Genomic DNA, 19,560 nt, shown 5'->3' on the forward strand with positions numbered 1-19,560 from the left:
AATTGACTACAGAATATTTTTTTTTTTTTATATATACTATTGTATTGCTCATATTTTTTTTTTCTTTTTCTTGTTTCTAGCTATCTAGGTCCAAACACTGGTAATATGCATATAGTGGCTGATCTATACGCAGAAGTTATAGGAGTATTAGCACAGTCAAAGTAAGTGTACCCTTGTGTATGTATTAGTCTTCTTAAAGATGAACAAGTAGTGGGAAGTTTCTTACCTAACTGCAGGAATGCATTAAAAGAGAAGTATAGCCTAAGCTCGTTTGCCTGTACTTCTCCTAAGGATCACAGGAGTGCAATTCGTTTTGCACTCCTATGACCCATTTTCAGCAGAGATCAGTCTGAAGTCCGATCTTTGCTGATGTCACATAAGTCAGAATGACACCCTGCTCAGCCTCTCAGCGAGCCGCTTAGAGTCTGAACCAGCTGCTCCCCTCCACAGCTCAGCGCTCCAGTGAGCAAGGAGGCATCAGAGTGGAGAGCTGCTGATTGACAGTCAGCAGCGCTCTGCTTGGGGAACTGTCAGAACCAAGCAATCGGTGGTGTTCAATCACGTGGTTCTCAGTGTAGAGGCCCCGGGGGACAGATGCAGCTTCGAAGTGATGCTGCATCTACCTAGGTGAGTATAAATCAGGAAAAAAATACCAAACCCATACTTCTTTTTGATTTAAATAATGTTTTGAGTTGAAATACCCCTTTAAGAAACATTAACTATAGTTTTGCGTGGAGCAATCTAAATTCTTAAATCCGGGCACTTATAAAAGACACAAATTAAAGCGGAACTAAACTAAAGATGATTTAGCGGTTTTGCAAGATGAGAGCACAAGCAGCTGTGATTATCCTCATTCATGGAATGCCTTGGATGTACCCAACTGAAATGTCAAGTCATCAAATAGCTGTTGTCTCAAAGGCAGCATCATGGCAACTGCAGATCAAACAGAGCCTAAGATGGCAGCTTCCTTGGCTGTAAAGAATAGGAAGGTTTTAGTTCTGCTTTCATACATCTCTGTATTCATTTTGTAATGTAGGCAGGGTAGGTAAAAGAACTGGATTTGGTATCAGCCTCCTACAGTCTACTGTACAGCAGAGGTCAAATCAGCGGAGGATAAAGCAAAGTACCAAATAGATTATCTCATTGGTCTTCCGCTTCTCCTATCACTGTCCAGTCACAGGATTGGAAAGCTTAAGGCCGCGTACACACGGGCGGACTGTTCGCCCAACTTTGTCCGCTGAACAGTGTTTCAGCGGACAGTCCGCTCGTGTGTGGGCTTCAGCGGACAGTTTCAGCGGACAGTCTGACAAACAACGTTTTTCGGAATTTCCGTAAGACAGTCCGCTGAAACTTGGTTTCAGCGGACAGTCTGCTCGTGTGTAGGCTTGTTCGACAAACTAAGTTTCGCGCATGCTCAGAAAGGATTTACACGGCGAAGGTTGCATTGCAGTGTATTGGACGTCGTATTTCTCGTCCCGTCGTACGTGCCGTTCACGTCATCGCGCACGCTTTCAGCGGACTGTTCGTTCATCGTGTGTGGTCAAGTCCGTTCATGCAAATTTTGAGCGGACTGTTTGTCGGATTGTTTGACAAACAAAGTTGGGCGAACAGTCCGCCCATGTGTACGCGGCCTTAGACTTGTAAGTGTTCAAATGGTTGTAAAGCCTTTTTTTTTTTTTTTAATCTGAATACTTTATTAATCCCAAAGGTAAATTATTGTGACAGTCACACTCTACAAAGACAACACAAGATCACAGCAATGAACAAAACAAGACACAATAACACAACACAATAACACTGATTAGCACCAAATAAAACAAATTAAAACTATACTCTAATAAACCATCCATACAACTAAAAAAACAACATAGAACAAATAACACAGATTAAAGAATAACATAAAATCAAACTACCAAAATGCAAATAAATACAGCACTTTCTCTAGCATTACTCCAAATAATACCAACATACTATAAAGACTACATAAAAAAACCCTGATCATAAATAATAAACATTTTATACTTGCCTGCTCTGTGCCAAGGTTTGTCACAGTGCAGCCCCACACCTCCGCTTCTGGGGTTACGGGCCAGCGACCCTGCCTCCTCCTCTTCTCTGAGTGATCCCATAGCAAGCCACTAGCTATGGGGCAGTCATGTAGGCTTGATCCGGAGCTGGGCTGTGTGCATCAGGGAGCATCAATATCTCAAAGAAGATTTTAGCCCTTCTAAAAAAAATTTTTGTTGTTTTTGTACACCCCGTAAAGACTGTTAACACAACTGTATGGTGATTTTTTTTTGTTATAGGTCTAGTTTAATTAGCTCAAATTACAGAATGGTTTATATAAAGTAGCCTTGAGTAACTTCCTTAAATATGTGTTAAATTCCCTCCAGGGGACCATGAGAACTTCATATATGTATGAGATGATACTTTGATCACAGTGAGAGGGTCTTTTCCCATACACAGCTGACTTCCTGTGAGTAATCCTTGTCCTATAAAAGAATGTGGCAATAAAGTAGGTGCAACAACACAGAATATTTTTTAGGAGGAACCCCAAGCTGCGCATACAGTCAAAATACATGTTTGTGGACTGTTGCCCTGCCCAAAGTATCTATAATTCTGTTAGGCCAATTATTATTGGCTTGCACAATAGAATATCAGAAATTACAGTGCTGAGGCCCTCTCTGTGCATTTCCATCTCAGCTACCTAAACCGCTTTAGCTCCTGGTGCCTGAAAGCATATTAGATTGGCAACACTGTGTTTATCAGATTTTAGGGACTTCTAGTAGACTTTTAAAAGGCTGAAACCATTTTTTTTACAATTTATATAAGATCGGACTAAAGGTCTTTGTTCCGTGTTAAGTGCATCATCAATTTAAGAGAAAAAGGGACATTTTTACATGTGGTCTGCATAAAGCAGATCTGTACCCCTGAGATTACAAGCTATTGCATGTATTTCCTTGCAGGAATTCACATACTTTTCTGGATATGTCACTTAGAATCTAAATAAGTTGGGCACAGGGGACAATGGAAATGAACACAGAGGAGGGTAAATAAACAGAAATGTTGTACTTGCATGTTTGATGAGATCTCTTAGGCCTGTGTATAGACTGGTGTTGTAGTGTTGCTCTCCACCTATAAAGTACTGCACTGTCATCCATGGTGAATGGCTATCATTCACTCAGCAGAGCATTGACCCCTACCTATGATAATTGCAGTGTTCTTTGCAGTGCAATCTGATTGCCACTGCATAGTGACTTATAAAGCTTGCTGATCTTTATCAGTGTGCAAAGGTTAGCCCCCCCCCCCCCCCCCACCAAACACGACCTTCTCCTTTTGATTTTAACACATAAACACTATTCATTTGTGAATAATATTATAAATTATTAAAAACTATAGGTAGCTGTTAAATATACAGGTAATTACAGATGACCACACAGCTCACCATCTAATTGAACATTCTCGTTCAGATATGCCAACAACTGTATAGTCCAAGGACCTCCCCTCACATTACATACAGATGTAACTAGTGGGAATTTTATGGAGGGCGTACAGTTAGATTCGATTTGTGACATGGAAGTGGTTTACAGGAGTTTGAGAAAGCATGTCTATAGCAAAAATGTTAGCTGGTTACATGATGTGTTTAGATATTGTGGCCTGCTTACTAAGCGTTGACTTGCAGGTTTCCCAGACATGCCATATTTTGTAGTTTTTATTTTTTTCAAGTCTGTCAATTTCATTTCATTGATAATTTTGCATTGACATTTGCAGAAATATATTAGGTTTGTTGCTTGCTGAAGTTGCGTGCAATTGCTGTTAGTTACCCAAGCTTTTGTATACAACTGTATGTCCATATTCTGGTCAAGACACAGTGAGCCTAACTGTATTTTAGTGGAAAAGTTGATATTTTTGAGGGCAGCCTCTATGTACCTTAAAGGAGGCTTCTCATGTTTAAAGTGGTAGTGTGTTAATCGGTTAATTGATTGGAAAATCTTTGGAAGGCCCTTAAGCATTCAGTGTCTGGTCTAAGGTTTTTAAGTGCAATAAGGACTGGCAGCAGTACCATGCTACAGGATTACTTAACTGTATAAAGGTAGAAGGGTATAAAGAGTGTCATTTGAACTCAAAATAGGATGGTGTTTGGAGCACAGCCTTCTTTTATCTAGCAGAGCCATTGTTACACCAGTAAATCACATGAATGAGCTTTATAGTGAATTGTTCATTTCTGGAATGAAAGTCATTTCATATCATTTATATCATTTATTTGATGTCATCTCTAATTTGTCAGGTTTCCTTCCGTGAAGAAGAAATTTATGGCTGAGTTGAAAGAGCTGAGGCACAAAGAACAGAACCCGTATGTGGTTCAAAGCATCATCAGTCTTATAATGGGAATGAAATTCTTCCGCATTAAGATGTATCCTGTGGAGGACTTTGAAGCCTCCCTCCAGTTTATGCAGGTATGCTTTCTTATCACCTGTGACAGAGTACAGAGGGTGACATGGAAGACTTATTTTCCATGGTAGAGAATGGGTCTATGCAGGAATGTTTCATACATGATAGAACATTATTTTGCTGACCATTTGTAACTCGGGGTAAAGAATCAGATTACCTCGGCTGAAATGTATTCTGTTTTTCTCTGGTTCCTCCTTTTCATCAACATGCCAATAAAATGATGAAATAACAGCTTTCCAGCTTCATTGCATACCTTACTTTAGACCAAAAGATTTTATTACTATGTTTCTTTGCCTCTCTATTTGTTGCATGCAGATGGGAGGGGCTGGCAGGGTATGGTACATAGCATCCTGAAAACAGGAATCTGTAATAACATCTGCAAATAATGCTGAGCCTCCATGACTAAACTAGAATCCAGTTAATAAAAAACAAGGGCCTGGGACAGTCAAGCTGGGGAGAAAGGGGATAGATGATGCTGCATATTCTCAAGCCTGGAAATGATACTATGGCCAGGGATGGATCTGACTTGTTGCAGCTTCTAATGCACATTGATAGATGTTTAAAGAAATTGCCTCAAATCCTTAGGTAGAATGTTCTCAGGGGTTTTATTTCAAGCTGGTCCCAAGCCCCAAGCAGGCATTTGCCCCACTCTTGATCTCAAAGCTCTGAATGCCTTCTCTCAGGTTGGGAAATTGTGAATAGATATTACTACATCAGTTATTGCCTTCCTTTATTGATGAGACTTTATGGCTTATTAGAATGCCCCCCCCCCCCCCTTCATGTCCCTATCTTTCCAGCACATGAGAGATTTCTGCACTTTGCTTTGGGTCCCCTACACCAATGGTTCTCAACCCTGTCCTCGAGTACCCCCAACAGGCCATGTTTGCAGGTTTTCTTTTATCTTGCACAGGTGCTTTAATTCAGAGTCAATAGCTTGGTGTTTTGGACAGCTATTTTATCTAGGAGAAATTTCCAAAACATGGCCTGTTGGGGGTACTTGAGGACAGGGTTGAGAACCACTGTCCTACACTACCAGTTTGTGTCCCTGCTCTAGGTGCTGCCCCAGTACTAGCCCTGCTACTTTTTAATGGCACCCCCCCCCCCCCCCCCCCCGGTAGGATACTTAATCGAACTTCTATTGAGGTAACAACTGGCATTAGTTTGACTCTCTGGGAGTTTGGGGACTGATGGTAGCCTGAGACAAATAGATGGAGGGAATGCTGATAATCCTCATTGATCTGGACTGGGTGGTATGCTGACCTGGTAAGGCACCTTTCAGATGCTCTGCTGGCATTGCCTGATTGTCTGGATTGTGTGTCACAAGGACTGATTTGCCATACTGCTTCACAGTCCCTAGTTTTAAGGCTCCATGCACACAACTTTTTTTTTTTAAGCTCCTAGAAGCTGTTTTTAGTATTTTAAATGTGAAAGCCAGGGGACCAACGTTTCTAGTTTGCATTATTTTCTTATGACAGTTTCTATTTAGCTAGGCAAATAGTGTAACAATTTCCTTTTTTTAATGTTCTTTAAAAAGCACTGTGCGTGTTGAGCGTGTGCATTAGCTGCATTCTTCTCTCTTTTTATGTCCTTATTATTCATATACATGTTTTATGTCTGTTTTAGGAATGTGCACATTATTTCCTAGAAGTAAAAGACAAGGATATCAAGCATGCTTTGGCCGGCCTGTTTGTGGAAATCCTTGTACCTGTAGCTGCTGTAAGTCACATTTAAATGACTTGTTAAATACTGTTTAGATGAGGCCTGTTGAAGCTCAATGATCTCTTAATCTGTTTGCAGGCTGTGAAAAATGAAGTTAATGTCCCTTGTCTTAGAAATTTTGTGGAGAGTCTTTATGACACAACTCTTGAGCTGTCTTCCAGGAAGAAACACTCACTGGTGAGTTGTGTTTTGCCGTTTTTCCATGATCCCTGCCCCTCCAAAAAATAATATTTGATAAGTTCACTAAACACTGGTATTTCTTCACTAACTATAGAGCAGTGTGCATATTTTGCTTGCATACAGCCTCATTTTTAAAAATAATCTGGAAAGGGGAAAATCTTACCAATCAGTGGTTGCTGTGGGTCACACTTCCTCTTTTATTTTCTTCACATCCCCTAGCAAAGAAAACATCTGGAGGTCAGAATTCCAGTAAAATGCTACATGCTATCATGTGCTTGACAAATGCCTTTCTGGTTTAATAATGTTTATTTAATAAAGAATAAATAAACATTTATTTATTCTGCCCATGCAGGGGTTGACAGTAGCAGTAATCAGTGGCTTCTTTGAGGGGTGGCTATTGAGGCTGGAGCCCCGAATCTGGGGCCCATAGCCCCAAGTCTAGGGCTGACCCTATCATGAGAGTGTCCCGGGCTGCTTGACACATCGCTGTCTGCACTCCATGCTTCACTGACATCCAGAGAAGGGAGATCAGTGTGAGAGTGAGCCTCCTCCTTGTTCCGCCCATATCATAGAGTCGGGAGGAAGTTTCTCACACTGAGCTCCTGAGCAGGTGAGTGCAGACTATGGGGGAGGGGGAAAACTCTGAATACACCCAGCCTGCCTCTCTGCATACACCCAGCCTGCCTCTCTGCATACACCCAGCCTGCCTCTCTGCATACACCCAGCCTGCCTCTCTGCATACACCCAGCCTGCCTCTCTGCATACACCCAGCCTGCCTCTCTGCATACACCCAGCCTGCCTCTCTGCATACACCCAGCCTGCCTCTCTGCATACACCCAGCCTGCCCCTCTGCATACACCCAGCCTGCCCCTCTGCATACACCCAGCCTGCCCCTCTGCATACACCCAGCCTGCCCCTCTGCATACACCCAGCCTGCCCCTCTGCATACACCCAGCCTGCCCCTCTGCATACACCCAGCCTGCCCCTCTGCATACACCCAGCCTGCCTCTTTGTGTATACCTAGCCTCTCTGTATATAAGCAGCCTCTCTGTATATAAGCAGCCTCTCTGTATATAAGCAGCCTCTCTGTATATACGCAGCCTCTCTGTATATACGCAGCCTCTCTGTATATACGCAGCCTCTCTGTATAACTTGCCTCTCTGTATAACTAGCCTCCCTGTACATGCACCAGCCTTTCGGTGTATACACTAGCCTCTCTTCTATATACCCTAGCTTCTCTGTATGTAACAATCCGCATCTGGTGGCAGGTGAAATGACAAGCTCTCTGGGTACTACAATGTAAGGGGGAGGTTCTCTGGGGACCCTGATGTAAGGGAGAGGCTCTCTGGGATCCCTGATGTAAGGGAGAGGGATTTGGGGACCCTTATGTAACATATAGTGTGTGTGTGTGTGTGTGTGTGTGTGTATATGTATACACACACACACCTGTAATATATACATGTGTATGCCCACCCAAGCGTATGCCTTTCTTTACTTTGCTGCTATGGGCTCTAGCAACAGATCTTTTGTAGACCTAGCAACGCTCCTGCCAGTAAGTACAACGCCTTATACAGTGCCAAAAATAGGAAGCAACAACAAAGGCTAAACCTAATGGATATAAACAAACAAGTAAAAAAGTCCAGGTAGAATCCACATGAACAACATCATACCTGGACGAGCAAAGTTCTAAACAATAGTGCAGTATGACGTATGCCCCCAAAAAGTTGAAGAACTTCAGGTAGAAACCCTGTGGAAAGAATAAGTAGGAAGGAAAAAACAGAAAGAAGAAGAGGGGAAAAAAAGGAGGGTCAAAGATGGCATGGACTCAAGATCGTCAGGGGAGGTGGTCAGAGGCAGGGTCTCTAACACCCTGAAAAGGAACCAATGGTTATTTCCAGCCCTGTGCAGTTCTCTTAATTGACAAAAATGGATCAACTTTTGCTAGTGTGTATATAGGGCCGGAATAGGGAAATGTATCAAGGCAAATTTGGCATCTTTACGAATTCCATCAGATGTGTAAAACATCCCCAAAAACAGTTGTTATATAAAATTGAGTGCAGGTGAGCACATTAACGGGCAATACAATGTGCAGTCCCGTCATTTTCTGCTAAAAAGAAAAAAAGGCTGCTGGCAGGTATAAGTGAAACAGATTATTATAGCCTCTACTGTGGCTTAATGCGGATCTCTTCCAATCAGGCAAAGCCTTTGTACTTCTGGTAGTGTCAGATCCTGCCTGCTCCTTTCTTGCCCCTTCATACATTCCTATTGACTTATTGTTATGGGTTTCTCAATGGCCAAATTAGAGTGTGTGTTGGATGGGGCTGATAACCTTTCTCACTACCACACAGTGCAAAAGCTTTGCCTAATCAGAATGGCTAGGTATTCAGGCATCTCACCTGCAGAAGTCAGCACTTTATACTTGCTGTTGCGACAGTTCCACTTGAATGTTATTTGTTACTGTGTCATCTTAGGGATGAATAGAGCTTGCCCATAGATCTTGGGAATGAATGGAGCTTGTCTATATATCTTTGGGATGAATGGAGCTTGTCCATATATCTTGGAGATGAAAGGAGCTTGTCCATATATCTTGGGGATGATTGGAGCTTATCTATATATCTTGGGGATGATTGGAGCTTATCTATATATATTGGGGATGATTGGAGCTTATCCATATATCTTGGGGATGAATGGAGTTTGTCCATATATCTTAGGGATGAATGGAGTTTGTCAAACTGAAATGCATCTAGAGATTTTAAACCGTGAATTGCATCTGCAGGGCAGCTGCCATTACTACTCTTACTGAGACATTTGTGTCACAAATTCATGTGTTCATGAACTTAGAGGAACTGCAGTCTGCTCACATAATTTGTAATAAAAACATCTTTGCCATTATGAAGCCTCCCGCCAACCACTTTGCATATGAGTCTGGCTGCATCCATTTTAACTGTGAGCAGCTGAAGCTGCTGCCTGTTCACTTCCTGGATTTACACAGCCACACAGAGGCACACCTCCATCTCTGCAGCTCTCATTGGCCCTCTTATGACTCATCCCCCCTCCCTTCCTGGTAAACTCTCATGAGAGAGAGCGAGCTGTGCATAATGTCATAAGCCTAGGCTTTTTACCAGACCAGAAACAGGAAGTGGACTGTATAAGGTATTTACTGGCAGAAAAAAAATGTTTTGTTATCCAAACTTAAAACAACAAGGGCAGAAGATTAATAGATTGAAAGATGAAAAAATAACTAAAAGTCCCCTTTAATAACAGTTTTAAAGACCTGTCCCTCTCGTGTTTAGGAACATTAGAGTATCCCAATTCACCCAGAAAGAATAACATTCAGCCAATGCAGCTGGTCATCACATTTTGGAGATTAGCCTATATCTTGCATAGTTGCATAGTTATTCTGGTTGAAAAAAAGACAAAAGTTCATCCAGGTCAACCAACACTACACTGTTTGCACTACACCAAAAGTCAAACCATCTACTCCATGTTTGGTGAATGATTAGATAACGCATCTGCATAAATAAAAGCATAGCTGTGTCTTGCATGTTAATCATGGAAATCGGCTCCTTATCTTTTGACTCTTTTAGGCGTTGTATCCCTTGGTGACATGTCTGCTGTGCGTCAGCCAAAAACCATTCTTTCTGAACCGTTGGCATATTTTTCTCAACAACTGCTTATCTAACCTTAAGGTAAACATGTCATCCGTACCTTCCGTCACATTTCATATGTTTTGGTGATTGAAGAGATAATAATGTCTTTGCTGAATGCTTAAAAAGTAGATTGTTTTATGCAATGTGAATAGTTAATATAGGTGTGATGAAAGATTATTTGTGTTAAATATCTCGGCTTTTATGTGAAAACTAAAAAAAAATGACAGTGCGTGTGATGCCCATAGCAGCCAGACGGATACAGGATCATTGCTCTTTGAACATGCACACTTTTCTTTCTTCTAGATTTCAAAGTGTAGCAATGTGCAGTGATATTTGGGTACCATTTAAAAATCATCAAAGTGTTTGAGACTGTTCATGTTTAAATCCCTTGCCTTTTGTGCAAACCAGCTCTCTGAGAGAATGCAGGTATTAAAGAGTAACTCCACTTTTGTTGAGGAAAGAAAAAAATCTTGAGCTATGTACATTGCAGGGATTTTAACAAATTTTATTACTGATACCTTTTGTCCCTTTTATTATACTGAAGAAATAGCTGTTTGTTTGTCCGTGTCCAATGGTGAAGTGAATCTGTATGGGAGTGGTTTTATAATTATCTGCTGCACTTGCAGGCTTCTAATGAAGAAAGGGGCAGGGTCTGCATTCCTTTAAATGTTATTTCCATTTAGGAGTATCTCACTAAAAATGACACCTGTTGCAGGGGATGCCCAAAATTGGACTTTTATCTTAGTGCAGACTTTGGTAAAATCAGTAAGCCAAATGGCATTTCTGATGTAGTTTGATCAGTTACTCTGTATTTTACTCCTTGCGCTACTTAAAATGGCATTGTTATATAGCAGAGCAGTGGTCTCCAAACTGTGTCCCAAGGGCTAGATGTGGCCTTTGCTTGCTTGTATCCGGATCTTGGGGCACTATTTCTCCAAATGACACTAGTGATGGGCCACCATTTCTTCCACTAACACCTTGATGGGGAGTAACTAGTCCTGCCACTGATACCAACAATCGGGCACTATTCCTTTTACTGATACCAATGATGGGCATAGTTCCTTCCTCTGCCACCGTCAATGGGGCACTATGTTGTCAACCAATACCAACAATGGGGCACTGTTCATTCTGTTGACACCAATGATGGACCACCATTCTGCCCACTAACACCATTGATGGGGCGTTATTCTTCCCACTAATACCAACAATGGGGCACAATTCTTCCCATTAAAACCAATGATGGGGCATTGTTTACCCCTGGCTACAGTATGCCCACCCATTGAAGCCTTAGAAACAGTAAACTGGCCCTTTGCTTAGAAAGTTTGGAGACCCACGTTATTTAGCTTTGTTGCGTTCAATTGAATGGAGGACAGGTGCGTACAGAGGAATGACCACATCAGTGTGTGCGTAAAAATCTAAGTCATGTTTAACCTGGGTGTTCTTTATATCCTCTTACTCACTAGTTATATTGGAACACCAATAAGAAAATTTTAGCTTTTAAGAGTAGCGAGTATGATATTTGATTAGGATCTGTTTTATGTAGTTTACTATACATCAGTTCACAATCTAAAGCAGTATTCATGTAATTCATAGGACTCAATAGTATAATCTCAGAGAAAAGTTTTCATAGTAACCAAGTTGTTGCTATGGGTGGTAGCTTTGGCTTTCATAAACTTCATATTAGTCTGCACCTGTAATTGAGATCTATTTCGTTTTATCTAAGTTAGGGACTATAAATTATTTATAGTGATGAGTACACTGACATTGCCATCATGTTTCATTTTTTGTGTATTCTGTATTTACAACCTGTCTGCAGTAGCTGGATGACTTACAATGCATGGAATGGAATGAGTCATGCGTTCTTTCATCAACTGTCACCTCAGTGTGAAGAAGAATCTGACACACCCCTCCAAATTAAAAGTCAATTCAGCAGACACTGCACATTGGTGCAAGAACACGTGTGTTGTATATTATTGACTGTGCCTGCCAGTAGTGATGGAATTTAACTGTTGTTTTTTTGTCTTCCTGTTGCAGAATAAAGATCCCAAAATGGCCAGAGTTGCACTGGAATCTTTGTACAGACTACTGTGGGTGTATATGATTCGAATTAAATGTGAAAGCAACACAGCTACTCAGAGGTTGGTTGTGAATGTGGGTGCTTTGTGGCATTGTTGGCCAACTAATTTCTTTGCCTGAGCATATTTCCTATTTGTTGACTGTAGTGCTAAGTGAATGTTTACAAAAATCAACATGTTACAGGTTAAGGATTATGTGAAAATGTCAATTAAAACTGCTGTTAAAACACACCATCAAATGTCTGTCAAGTTTTGATTTTCTAACAAATGAGATTGCCCATGCTCTTTATATTAAGGGACAAGTTCACCTTTAAAAAATTATAACAAATGCACATTTTTTTTTTTCGAGGTAAAAAAAAGTGCATTTATTATTTTTTGTAAGAGCCTGTAAATAGAGGTCGACCGATATGGGTTTTTCTCTGGCCGATGCCGATATTTAGAAATCATGGCGGCCGATAGCCGATATACGATGCCGATTTTTTTGGGCCAATATGTTAGGCCGATTTTATTTTATTTATTTATTTTTTTCCTTTTTTATTTATTATTATTTTTTTTTAATCCCCCTTGATCTAACACACCTTTCCCACTGGGGCGTTTTTCAGGCGCTTTTGGGCTAAAAATAGCGCCTGTAAAGTGACTGCAAAATGGCTCCCTTGCAGTCTGTGTGAAAGACAGAGTGCTTTCACACTGAGGCGATGCGCTGGCAGGATCTTAAAAAAAAAAAAGTCCTGCAAGCAGCACGTTTGGAGTGGTGTATACCGCTCCTCCACCACTCCTGCCCATTGATATGAATGGGCACCACTGCCGAAGCGCATGCAATGCGATTTGGCAGCAGTGCTTCATGGGCACATTTAACCTCTTCCTTGGCCGCTAGCTGGGTTATATGTGCCCCACTAGCAGCCAAATAGCACCGCTAAAATGATGGTAAAGAGCCACTAAAACTTGCGTTTTACCATCAACGCTCCAGTGTGAAAGCAGCCTTCATAAGTGATACAGAAAATGTCTTACATTTAAACATTTATTAAACAAAACAAACCTCCAATCAGTTTACTTGTATGTATGATTTAGATAAAAAAAAAAAAACTATATATTAAATAAAAACAGGTAGTCAAAACTTTTGGATGAAAAAAAAAAAATGGGCTTACTTTACTGTTTTTATTTTATTTTTATTTTTTAAATAGTGTATTTTTTTTCCCCAAAAAATGCATTTGAAAGACCTCTGTGCAAATGCCGTGTGACATAAAATATTGCAACAACCGCTATTTTATTCCCTAGGATCTCTGCTAAAAAAATATATATAATTTTTGGGGGGGTCTAAGTGATTTTCTGGCAGAAAATACAGGATTTTTACTTGTAAGCAACAAGTGTCAGAAAAGATTTAGTCTTTAAATGGTTAAACTGAGAACTTCTACACACTGAGATGATTTCATTCATTCAAGTGTAAACATTGTATCTTTCTGTTCTTTTCTTGGCAGCCTGCCCAGAGAGGAGGAAAGTGTTTCTATGACGACTTAGGCAACTTACACTGACTTCTATACAGAAGTCATTTCAAAGTCCCACTGTAGTTCTAAATCGGCTTTTTATCAGCACAATCGGCCGATGCCGATTATTTAAAAAACGGCAAATATCGGCCGATATATCGGTCGACCTCTACCTGTAAAGCAGGGGTGCTTAATCTTTTGAAGAGTGCGAGACACTTAAAGAGGAACGGCAGTCTGCTCACATAATTTGGAATAAAGACATCTTTGCCATTATTTTATATATACTGTGATTCTGTGTAAATATGCTGCAGAAATCTCCCTCCACTGAGTCTGGCTGCATCCATTTTACCTGTGGGCAGCTGAAGCTGCTGCCTGTTCACGTCCTGGATTTACACAGAGGCACACCTTCAGCTCTGCAGCCCTCATTGGCCCTTTTATGACCCATCCCCCCACCCATCAGACTCTCAGGAAAGTGTGAGAGAGAGTTGTGCATGATGTCATAGGCCTAGACTTTTTATCAGAAAAGAAACAGAAAGTAGACTGTATAAGATATTTACTGGCAGAAAAAAAATGTTTTACTATCCAAAGTTAAAACAATAAGGGCAGCAGATTTAATAGATGTAAAAATGAAAAAAATTACTGAAGTTTCGCTTTAAGTAATTTGGTAACCGATAGCGGGCCCCAATGAAATGGTTCAGAATTTATTTCATTTTATTTTAAATAGCATAATGAAGATTTAAACAATCAGGATCCCCCTTTTTCCATGAGACCGATCCCTGTTGGATGTCTACAACTATTTAATCACAATCCCAAAAATCACACATTAACTAGATTACAATTAATCCCACTCTTGCATTCAGAAGTGACCAACCAAAAAAGCCTTCACTATATCAGGGTCTTTGCAGCCACCCCTTTAATTGCCAAACAAGGACTGTGGACAATCTAAACAAAAAATAGACCGGCATGCTCTAGTGGTGCAATAAACTTTTTTATTAGGCAAAGGTAAAATGACACATAATGTTCTCACATGCTTGCGGAATGACACCACGCTCATCACCTAACTTTGAAAATCCACCTTCAGAACCTGTGTATGGATGGCACTAGATGTAATCCACTGGACTAAAGGCTCCTTTTTCCAAGTCTGTGTGTTAGGAAAGAAAGAGAAGAGCAGTAAGCCAACCACAAAAGCAGCTTGTGTATGATAGCCACTGGGATTATGGAGGACTGGCAATCCTACAGTAGAGTGGTGTGTGCCTGAAGCAGGCTGTGCAGGTTGCCATAAGTTTGAGGTCCCAGGCCACATCAGACAGCTTCACAGGCCACAGGTTGAGCATGCCTGCTGTAAACCATTGCACCCGCGATCAGCAGATCATGGGTGCAATGCCAGGTTCATGCAGACTGTCTGCCTAGCTGTCTGGCTGTACCTCTGATAGGGGCAGGCATTTACTGAATGACTGGAAGATCAATGAACTACCTAGAGTGCTCATCAGAGCCTTGGTAGTTCATTTTGGTAGTTCATTGACAAGCCATCAGCTGTAAAGACTGTCGGTACTTGTAGTTCATTTATTCACAGAACTCTGTGTATGAATGACATGGCCGTGTATGTGGAGCCCCTCACAGCCGCGCTCTTTTTGAATAGCGACAGTGGCTGCGGGGAGAAGATCCCTGAGCCGTTGTCGTGGGGGGGGGGGGGACAGGCAAATTCTAAAAATGTTACAAGGTGTACCCTAAACATCGGTGTAACATGTTCGCAAAGGTGAACTTATCCTTTAAAGCAGGCATAATCTTAAACTACGCCATTGATGGTAATGTTGCATAATCAGACCAATTGCATCTAAAGCAAAAGTTTTATTGTGTGTGATTAGCATATTTATGTAAATAGGTTAATAGGTAACAATGCCCATTTGTAGCTGAATCAGGTGATGATCTAATGTCTATAGGTATGTCAGATGCTAGGAGACAGGCTAGAAAATGTCTGTGAAAGGTTCTTATTTATTCAGGCCATGATATATCTAGTAGTAGTTAGTTACATGCAACTAGACATGTTCTGTTATGATGCAGATGTCTCAAAACGTATCCAAGCCACTTCTTCAGTTCTCAACTAAAGAAGTGGCTTGGATAAGCTATGAAATGTCTTCAACATTGTCAGAATGTTTATACTGAAATATTAAAACCGTATTCTGTTTATGAAATTATGCAAAAATCTGTTTTAGGAGATTTTTTATATTTGTCCACAAAACAAACATGAATTCAAGTTAGTTTTATCCATGCTGTTTGAAGACGAGATTACAATGATGTGCTAAAAAAAAATATATATATATATATATATATATATATATATATATATATATATATATATATATATATATATATAAAAACTAAAAATTCAGTGCAAAATAGTATCAGATATAATTGGAAATGTTCAGAAAGATAATATATACTTTCAAATATCAAATATATGGGTAATACAGATGATGATACATTTTACCACAAACTCTTATTATTAAAAAAAAAAAAACATATTTCAATAATTCAACGATGACTTGGTAAATTTAGACTTGGTAACACTTAGTAAATAGCATTCCCGTGGCTCTACGGACTTATGTAAACAAGCTAGGTGTTGACTTTAACACTTGTGATTCTTCTCAAAACAAATAGAACTTCAAACGTAAACCTCTTTTACAGTATATGGACAATTTTGTTAACCACATACGAACTTGGTGATTTAACCAAGACTATTTTTAAATGCAGATTAATTTAGAGTGAATCCATGGTTCAACACGTACTATAACTAATCCAATCCTAAGACTTTGAAGTCGGTTTCGTTTTTAAACCGAGAGATGCATATCTTGTTATATCTCACAAAACTTACTTCAAAGTCTTAGAATTGGTTTAGTAATAGTACTTGTTGAACCATAGATTCACTCTAAATTAATCTGTATTTAAAAATAGTCTTGGTTAAATCAAGTTTGTATGTGGTTAACAAAATTGTCCATATTCTGCAAAAGAGGTTTAAGCTTTAAGGTCTGTTTGTTTTGAGAGGAATCACAAGAGTTAAAGTCAACAGCTAGCTTGTTATGTTGTTTTGTTACCAAGTCATCATTGAAGTATTGAAATATGGTATTTTGTAATAATAGCCTGTGGTAAAAATTTATTAGCTGTATTTCCAATATATATTTGATTTGTTATCAGCCAATATATCTGATATTATTTTACACTGAATTTTTAGTCTGTAAAAAAATAAATAAATAAATATATATATATATATATATATATATATATATATATATATATATATATATAATATATTTTTTTTTTTACAGACTAAAAATTCAATGTAAAATTAATATCAGATATATTGGCTGATAACAAATCAAATATATATTGGAAATACAGCTAATAAATTTTTACCACAAGCTATTATTACAAAATACCATATTTATATATATATATAGCACTCATCGTTGTAATCTCTTGTCTTCAAAATAGCGTGGATAAACAAACTTTAATTAATTTGTTTTGTGGAAAATTTTAAAAATCTCCTAAAACGCAGATTTTTGCATAATTAAATATAATACTGTTTTAATATTTCAGTATAAACATTCTGACAACATTAAAGAATAAGTCCAGTTGATTTTGAGTGTGAGAGTAAAAAATCTGTCCCATAGAGCTGCACGATCTCGATTCAACCCCACTTGCCATCTTTATTTGGCATTTTCACGATTTAGTGCAGAGCCGTTCTCTGCTGACAGCTGTTAAAAAAAAGAAAAAAAAAAGGCAGCCTTCCAAGTTTATCACTACATTACTTCAATTAATTAAGAAAAAAACTAAGCAGTAAAGTTAGCCCAATTTTTTCTTTTTTGGATAATGTGAAAGATGATTTTATGCCGAGAATTGTGAGAAAATTGTGACCTTTATTCTAAGCAAAAAAAATTGTGATTCTCATTTTATCCAGAAACGTGCAGCTCTACTGTCCTATTTCTATTTTCTTCCCTGAAGTAAAGGAAACTAGCATCATCTGCTTTCGAGAACCCCCCCCCCCCTCCCCCCTATACCCCAGGAACCCAATTCATAAGGCAGGGCTCACCTTTTAGCCTTTTAATTTTCATCTCTGGGGGTGGTCAACATGTCTACCCTGTAATGTCTATAGGCAGCTTAAGACTTTTCATAGATGGAGATTGGTGGTGACAGGAGATGAATGTTGCATGTCATCAACCAGATCATCTTTTCTGCTGTGGTTTTCCAATGCAATTTGGACCCCTTCTGTGGGAAAAGCAAATACACACATTGTACAGATTTGACTGCTGTTGTTGATTCCAAGGGGGACTTTATATAGATTTCTACCAATGATCCTCAAACTCATTTAATCCAAAATTTAGATTGTGTTTGAGCACTTGCATCATTTTTATCCTTCAACTTACATCTGTTATGTAATTGCATAGTGGTGTCCTTTAAAAAGAATAAAGGGCTTTCAGAATAGTTGTTAGCTGGCCTAGCTTAGGCTCCTGAATGCCTACCATCTTGATTTTTTTTCTAGAATCAGTCCTAGTTCCACTACTAGGGCAGCTATATGATTGTGTATGGTGCTGTAGCAGTATGCTATGACCCAAAGCTAGCATCAGCTCTAAGAGTCAGGCAGTGGAAGCTTCCAGCTTGGGTGAGATCCTCAGATGTGGCAGATTACAGAAGAGCTTTGTTTACTATTGAATCAGCAGTGAACTTTCCCTGTAGATTTCAGGTATTCTTCTTGGGTAAATATGTTGTGTCTTACACAAAATCCTTATAATAATCTCTCCTTTTCTTGTTGACTAGCCGTCTCACAACTATTGTGGGAACTCTTTTCCCAAAAGGCTCTCGGGGTGTGGTGCCTCGTGACATGCCCCTCAACATCTTTGTGAAGATCATACAGTTCATTGCACAGGTAAATGGAGTCCTCATCTGTGTACTATGTCATGTCAAAACTAACTGATTTTTAAAGTACCATCAAGTAGATGTAAATTTATAATATAAACTTATTAGCTGGCCATACACAGAGCAAAATTTTAGCCACCCTGGCCACCATCCTTTGATCGGAAAATTTGAAAACAGTGACTGCAGCAAATCAGCTGAATTCACTGTTTGGGCATTCTGATAGCTGCTGATGCTGGCTGTCAGACTACAATAGCTGGCAGCAGGGAACTTGATAGAAGTCTAATGCTGTGTACACACGGTTGGATTTTCCGACAGAAAATATTCGATGGGAGCTTTTTGTCGGAAATTCTGACCTTGTGTAGGCTCCATTGAACATTTTCCATCAAAATTTCCGACACACAAAATTTGAGATCTGGATCTCAAATTTCCCGACAACAAAATCCATTGTAGGAAATTCTGATCGTGTGTGCACAATTCTGACGCACAAAGTTCCACGCATGCTGGGAATCAAGCAGAAGAGCCGCACTGGCTATTGAACTTACATTTTCTCAGCTCATAGTACGTCACCACGTTCTTGACGTTCGGAATTTCCAACAACATTGTGTGACCGTGTGTATGCAAGACAAGTTTGAGCCAACATCCATCGGAAAAAACCCCACGGATTTTGTTGTCGGAATGTCTGATCGTGTGTACGCAGCATAAGAGTTTATGGCCAGCCTTAGTGACTGATTAAAGTAGCTCTTTTCCGTGACATTGTTGTCCTTTCTACATCAGGAAGCAAATAAAGTTTCTTTGCAAGTTCACGTGTACACAGACATAACCCAAGTCTTGAAAGGAATTCTGTACAGAGAAAACAGTCAATTTGTAGCAAAAGATGTCTCACCTTTATATTTTAGGAATGTATACCCTAAATTGTCCCCTGACACCTCAAAACAGCAACAGTATATACAATCGGCACTTTCTCCTTCAGAGTCTCAAAACGTTAAACTCTAAACATTTTACATAAAATCCATGTCCAGGACCAAAGTGTGCCTGTAACTGTTTTACACCGAATATCACCATTTATTATCCTACGGTAATTCATAATAAAAAATG

The 19,560-nt window shown here is 39.6% G+C and overlaps 1 protein-coding gene across 9 annotated transcripts in view; it reads left to right on the top strand.

The window, feature by feature from the left end:
- The window catches only part of FRY (FRY microtubule binding protein), a 590,409-nt gene that overhangs the window by 403,167 nt on the left and 167,682 nt on the right, over positions 1–19,560 (top strand). For all 9 annotated transcript variants that reach the window (XM_077484108.1, XM_077484099.1, XM_077484100.1 and 6 more), the window contains 7 exons: positions 81–161; positions 4,286–4,454; positions 6,073–6,165; positions 6,247–6,345; positions 9,936–10,037; positions 12,033–12,136; positions 18,367–18,475. In XM_077484108.1, coding sequence (XP_077340234.1) covers positions 81–161; positions 4,286–4,454; positions 6,073–6,165; positions 6,247–6,345; positions 9,936–10,037; positions 12,033–12,136; positions 18,367–18,475 — 757 coding nt within the window. The remainder of the gene's footprint in view (positions 1–80; positions 162–4,285; positions 4,455–6,072; positions 6,166–6,246; positions 6,346–9,935; positions 10,038–12,032; positions 12,137–18,366; positions 18,476–19,560) is intronic.

This window comes from Lithobates pipiens, unplaced genomic scaffold (assembly GCF_037356315.1).
Source record: "Lithobates pipiens isolate NorthernLeopardFrog02 unplaced genomic scaffold, aLitPip1_a1.2 Scaffold_16, whole genome shotgun sequence".
Lineage (NCBI taxonomy): Eukaryota > Metazoa > Chordata > Amphibia > Anura > Ranidae > Lithobates > Lithobates pipiens.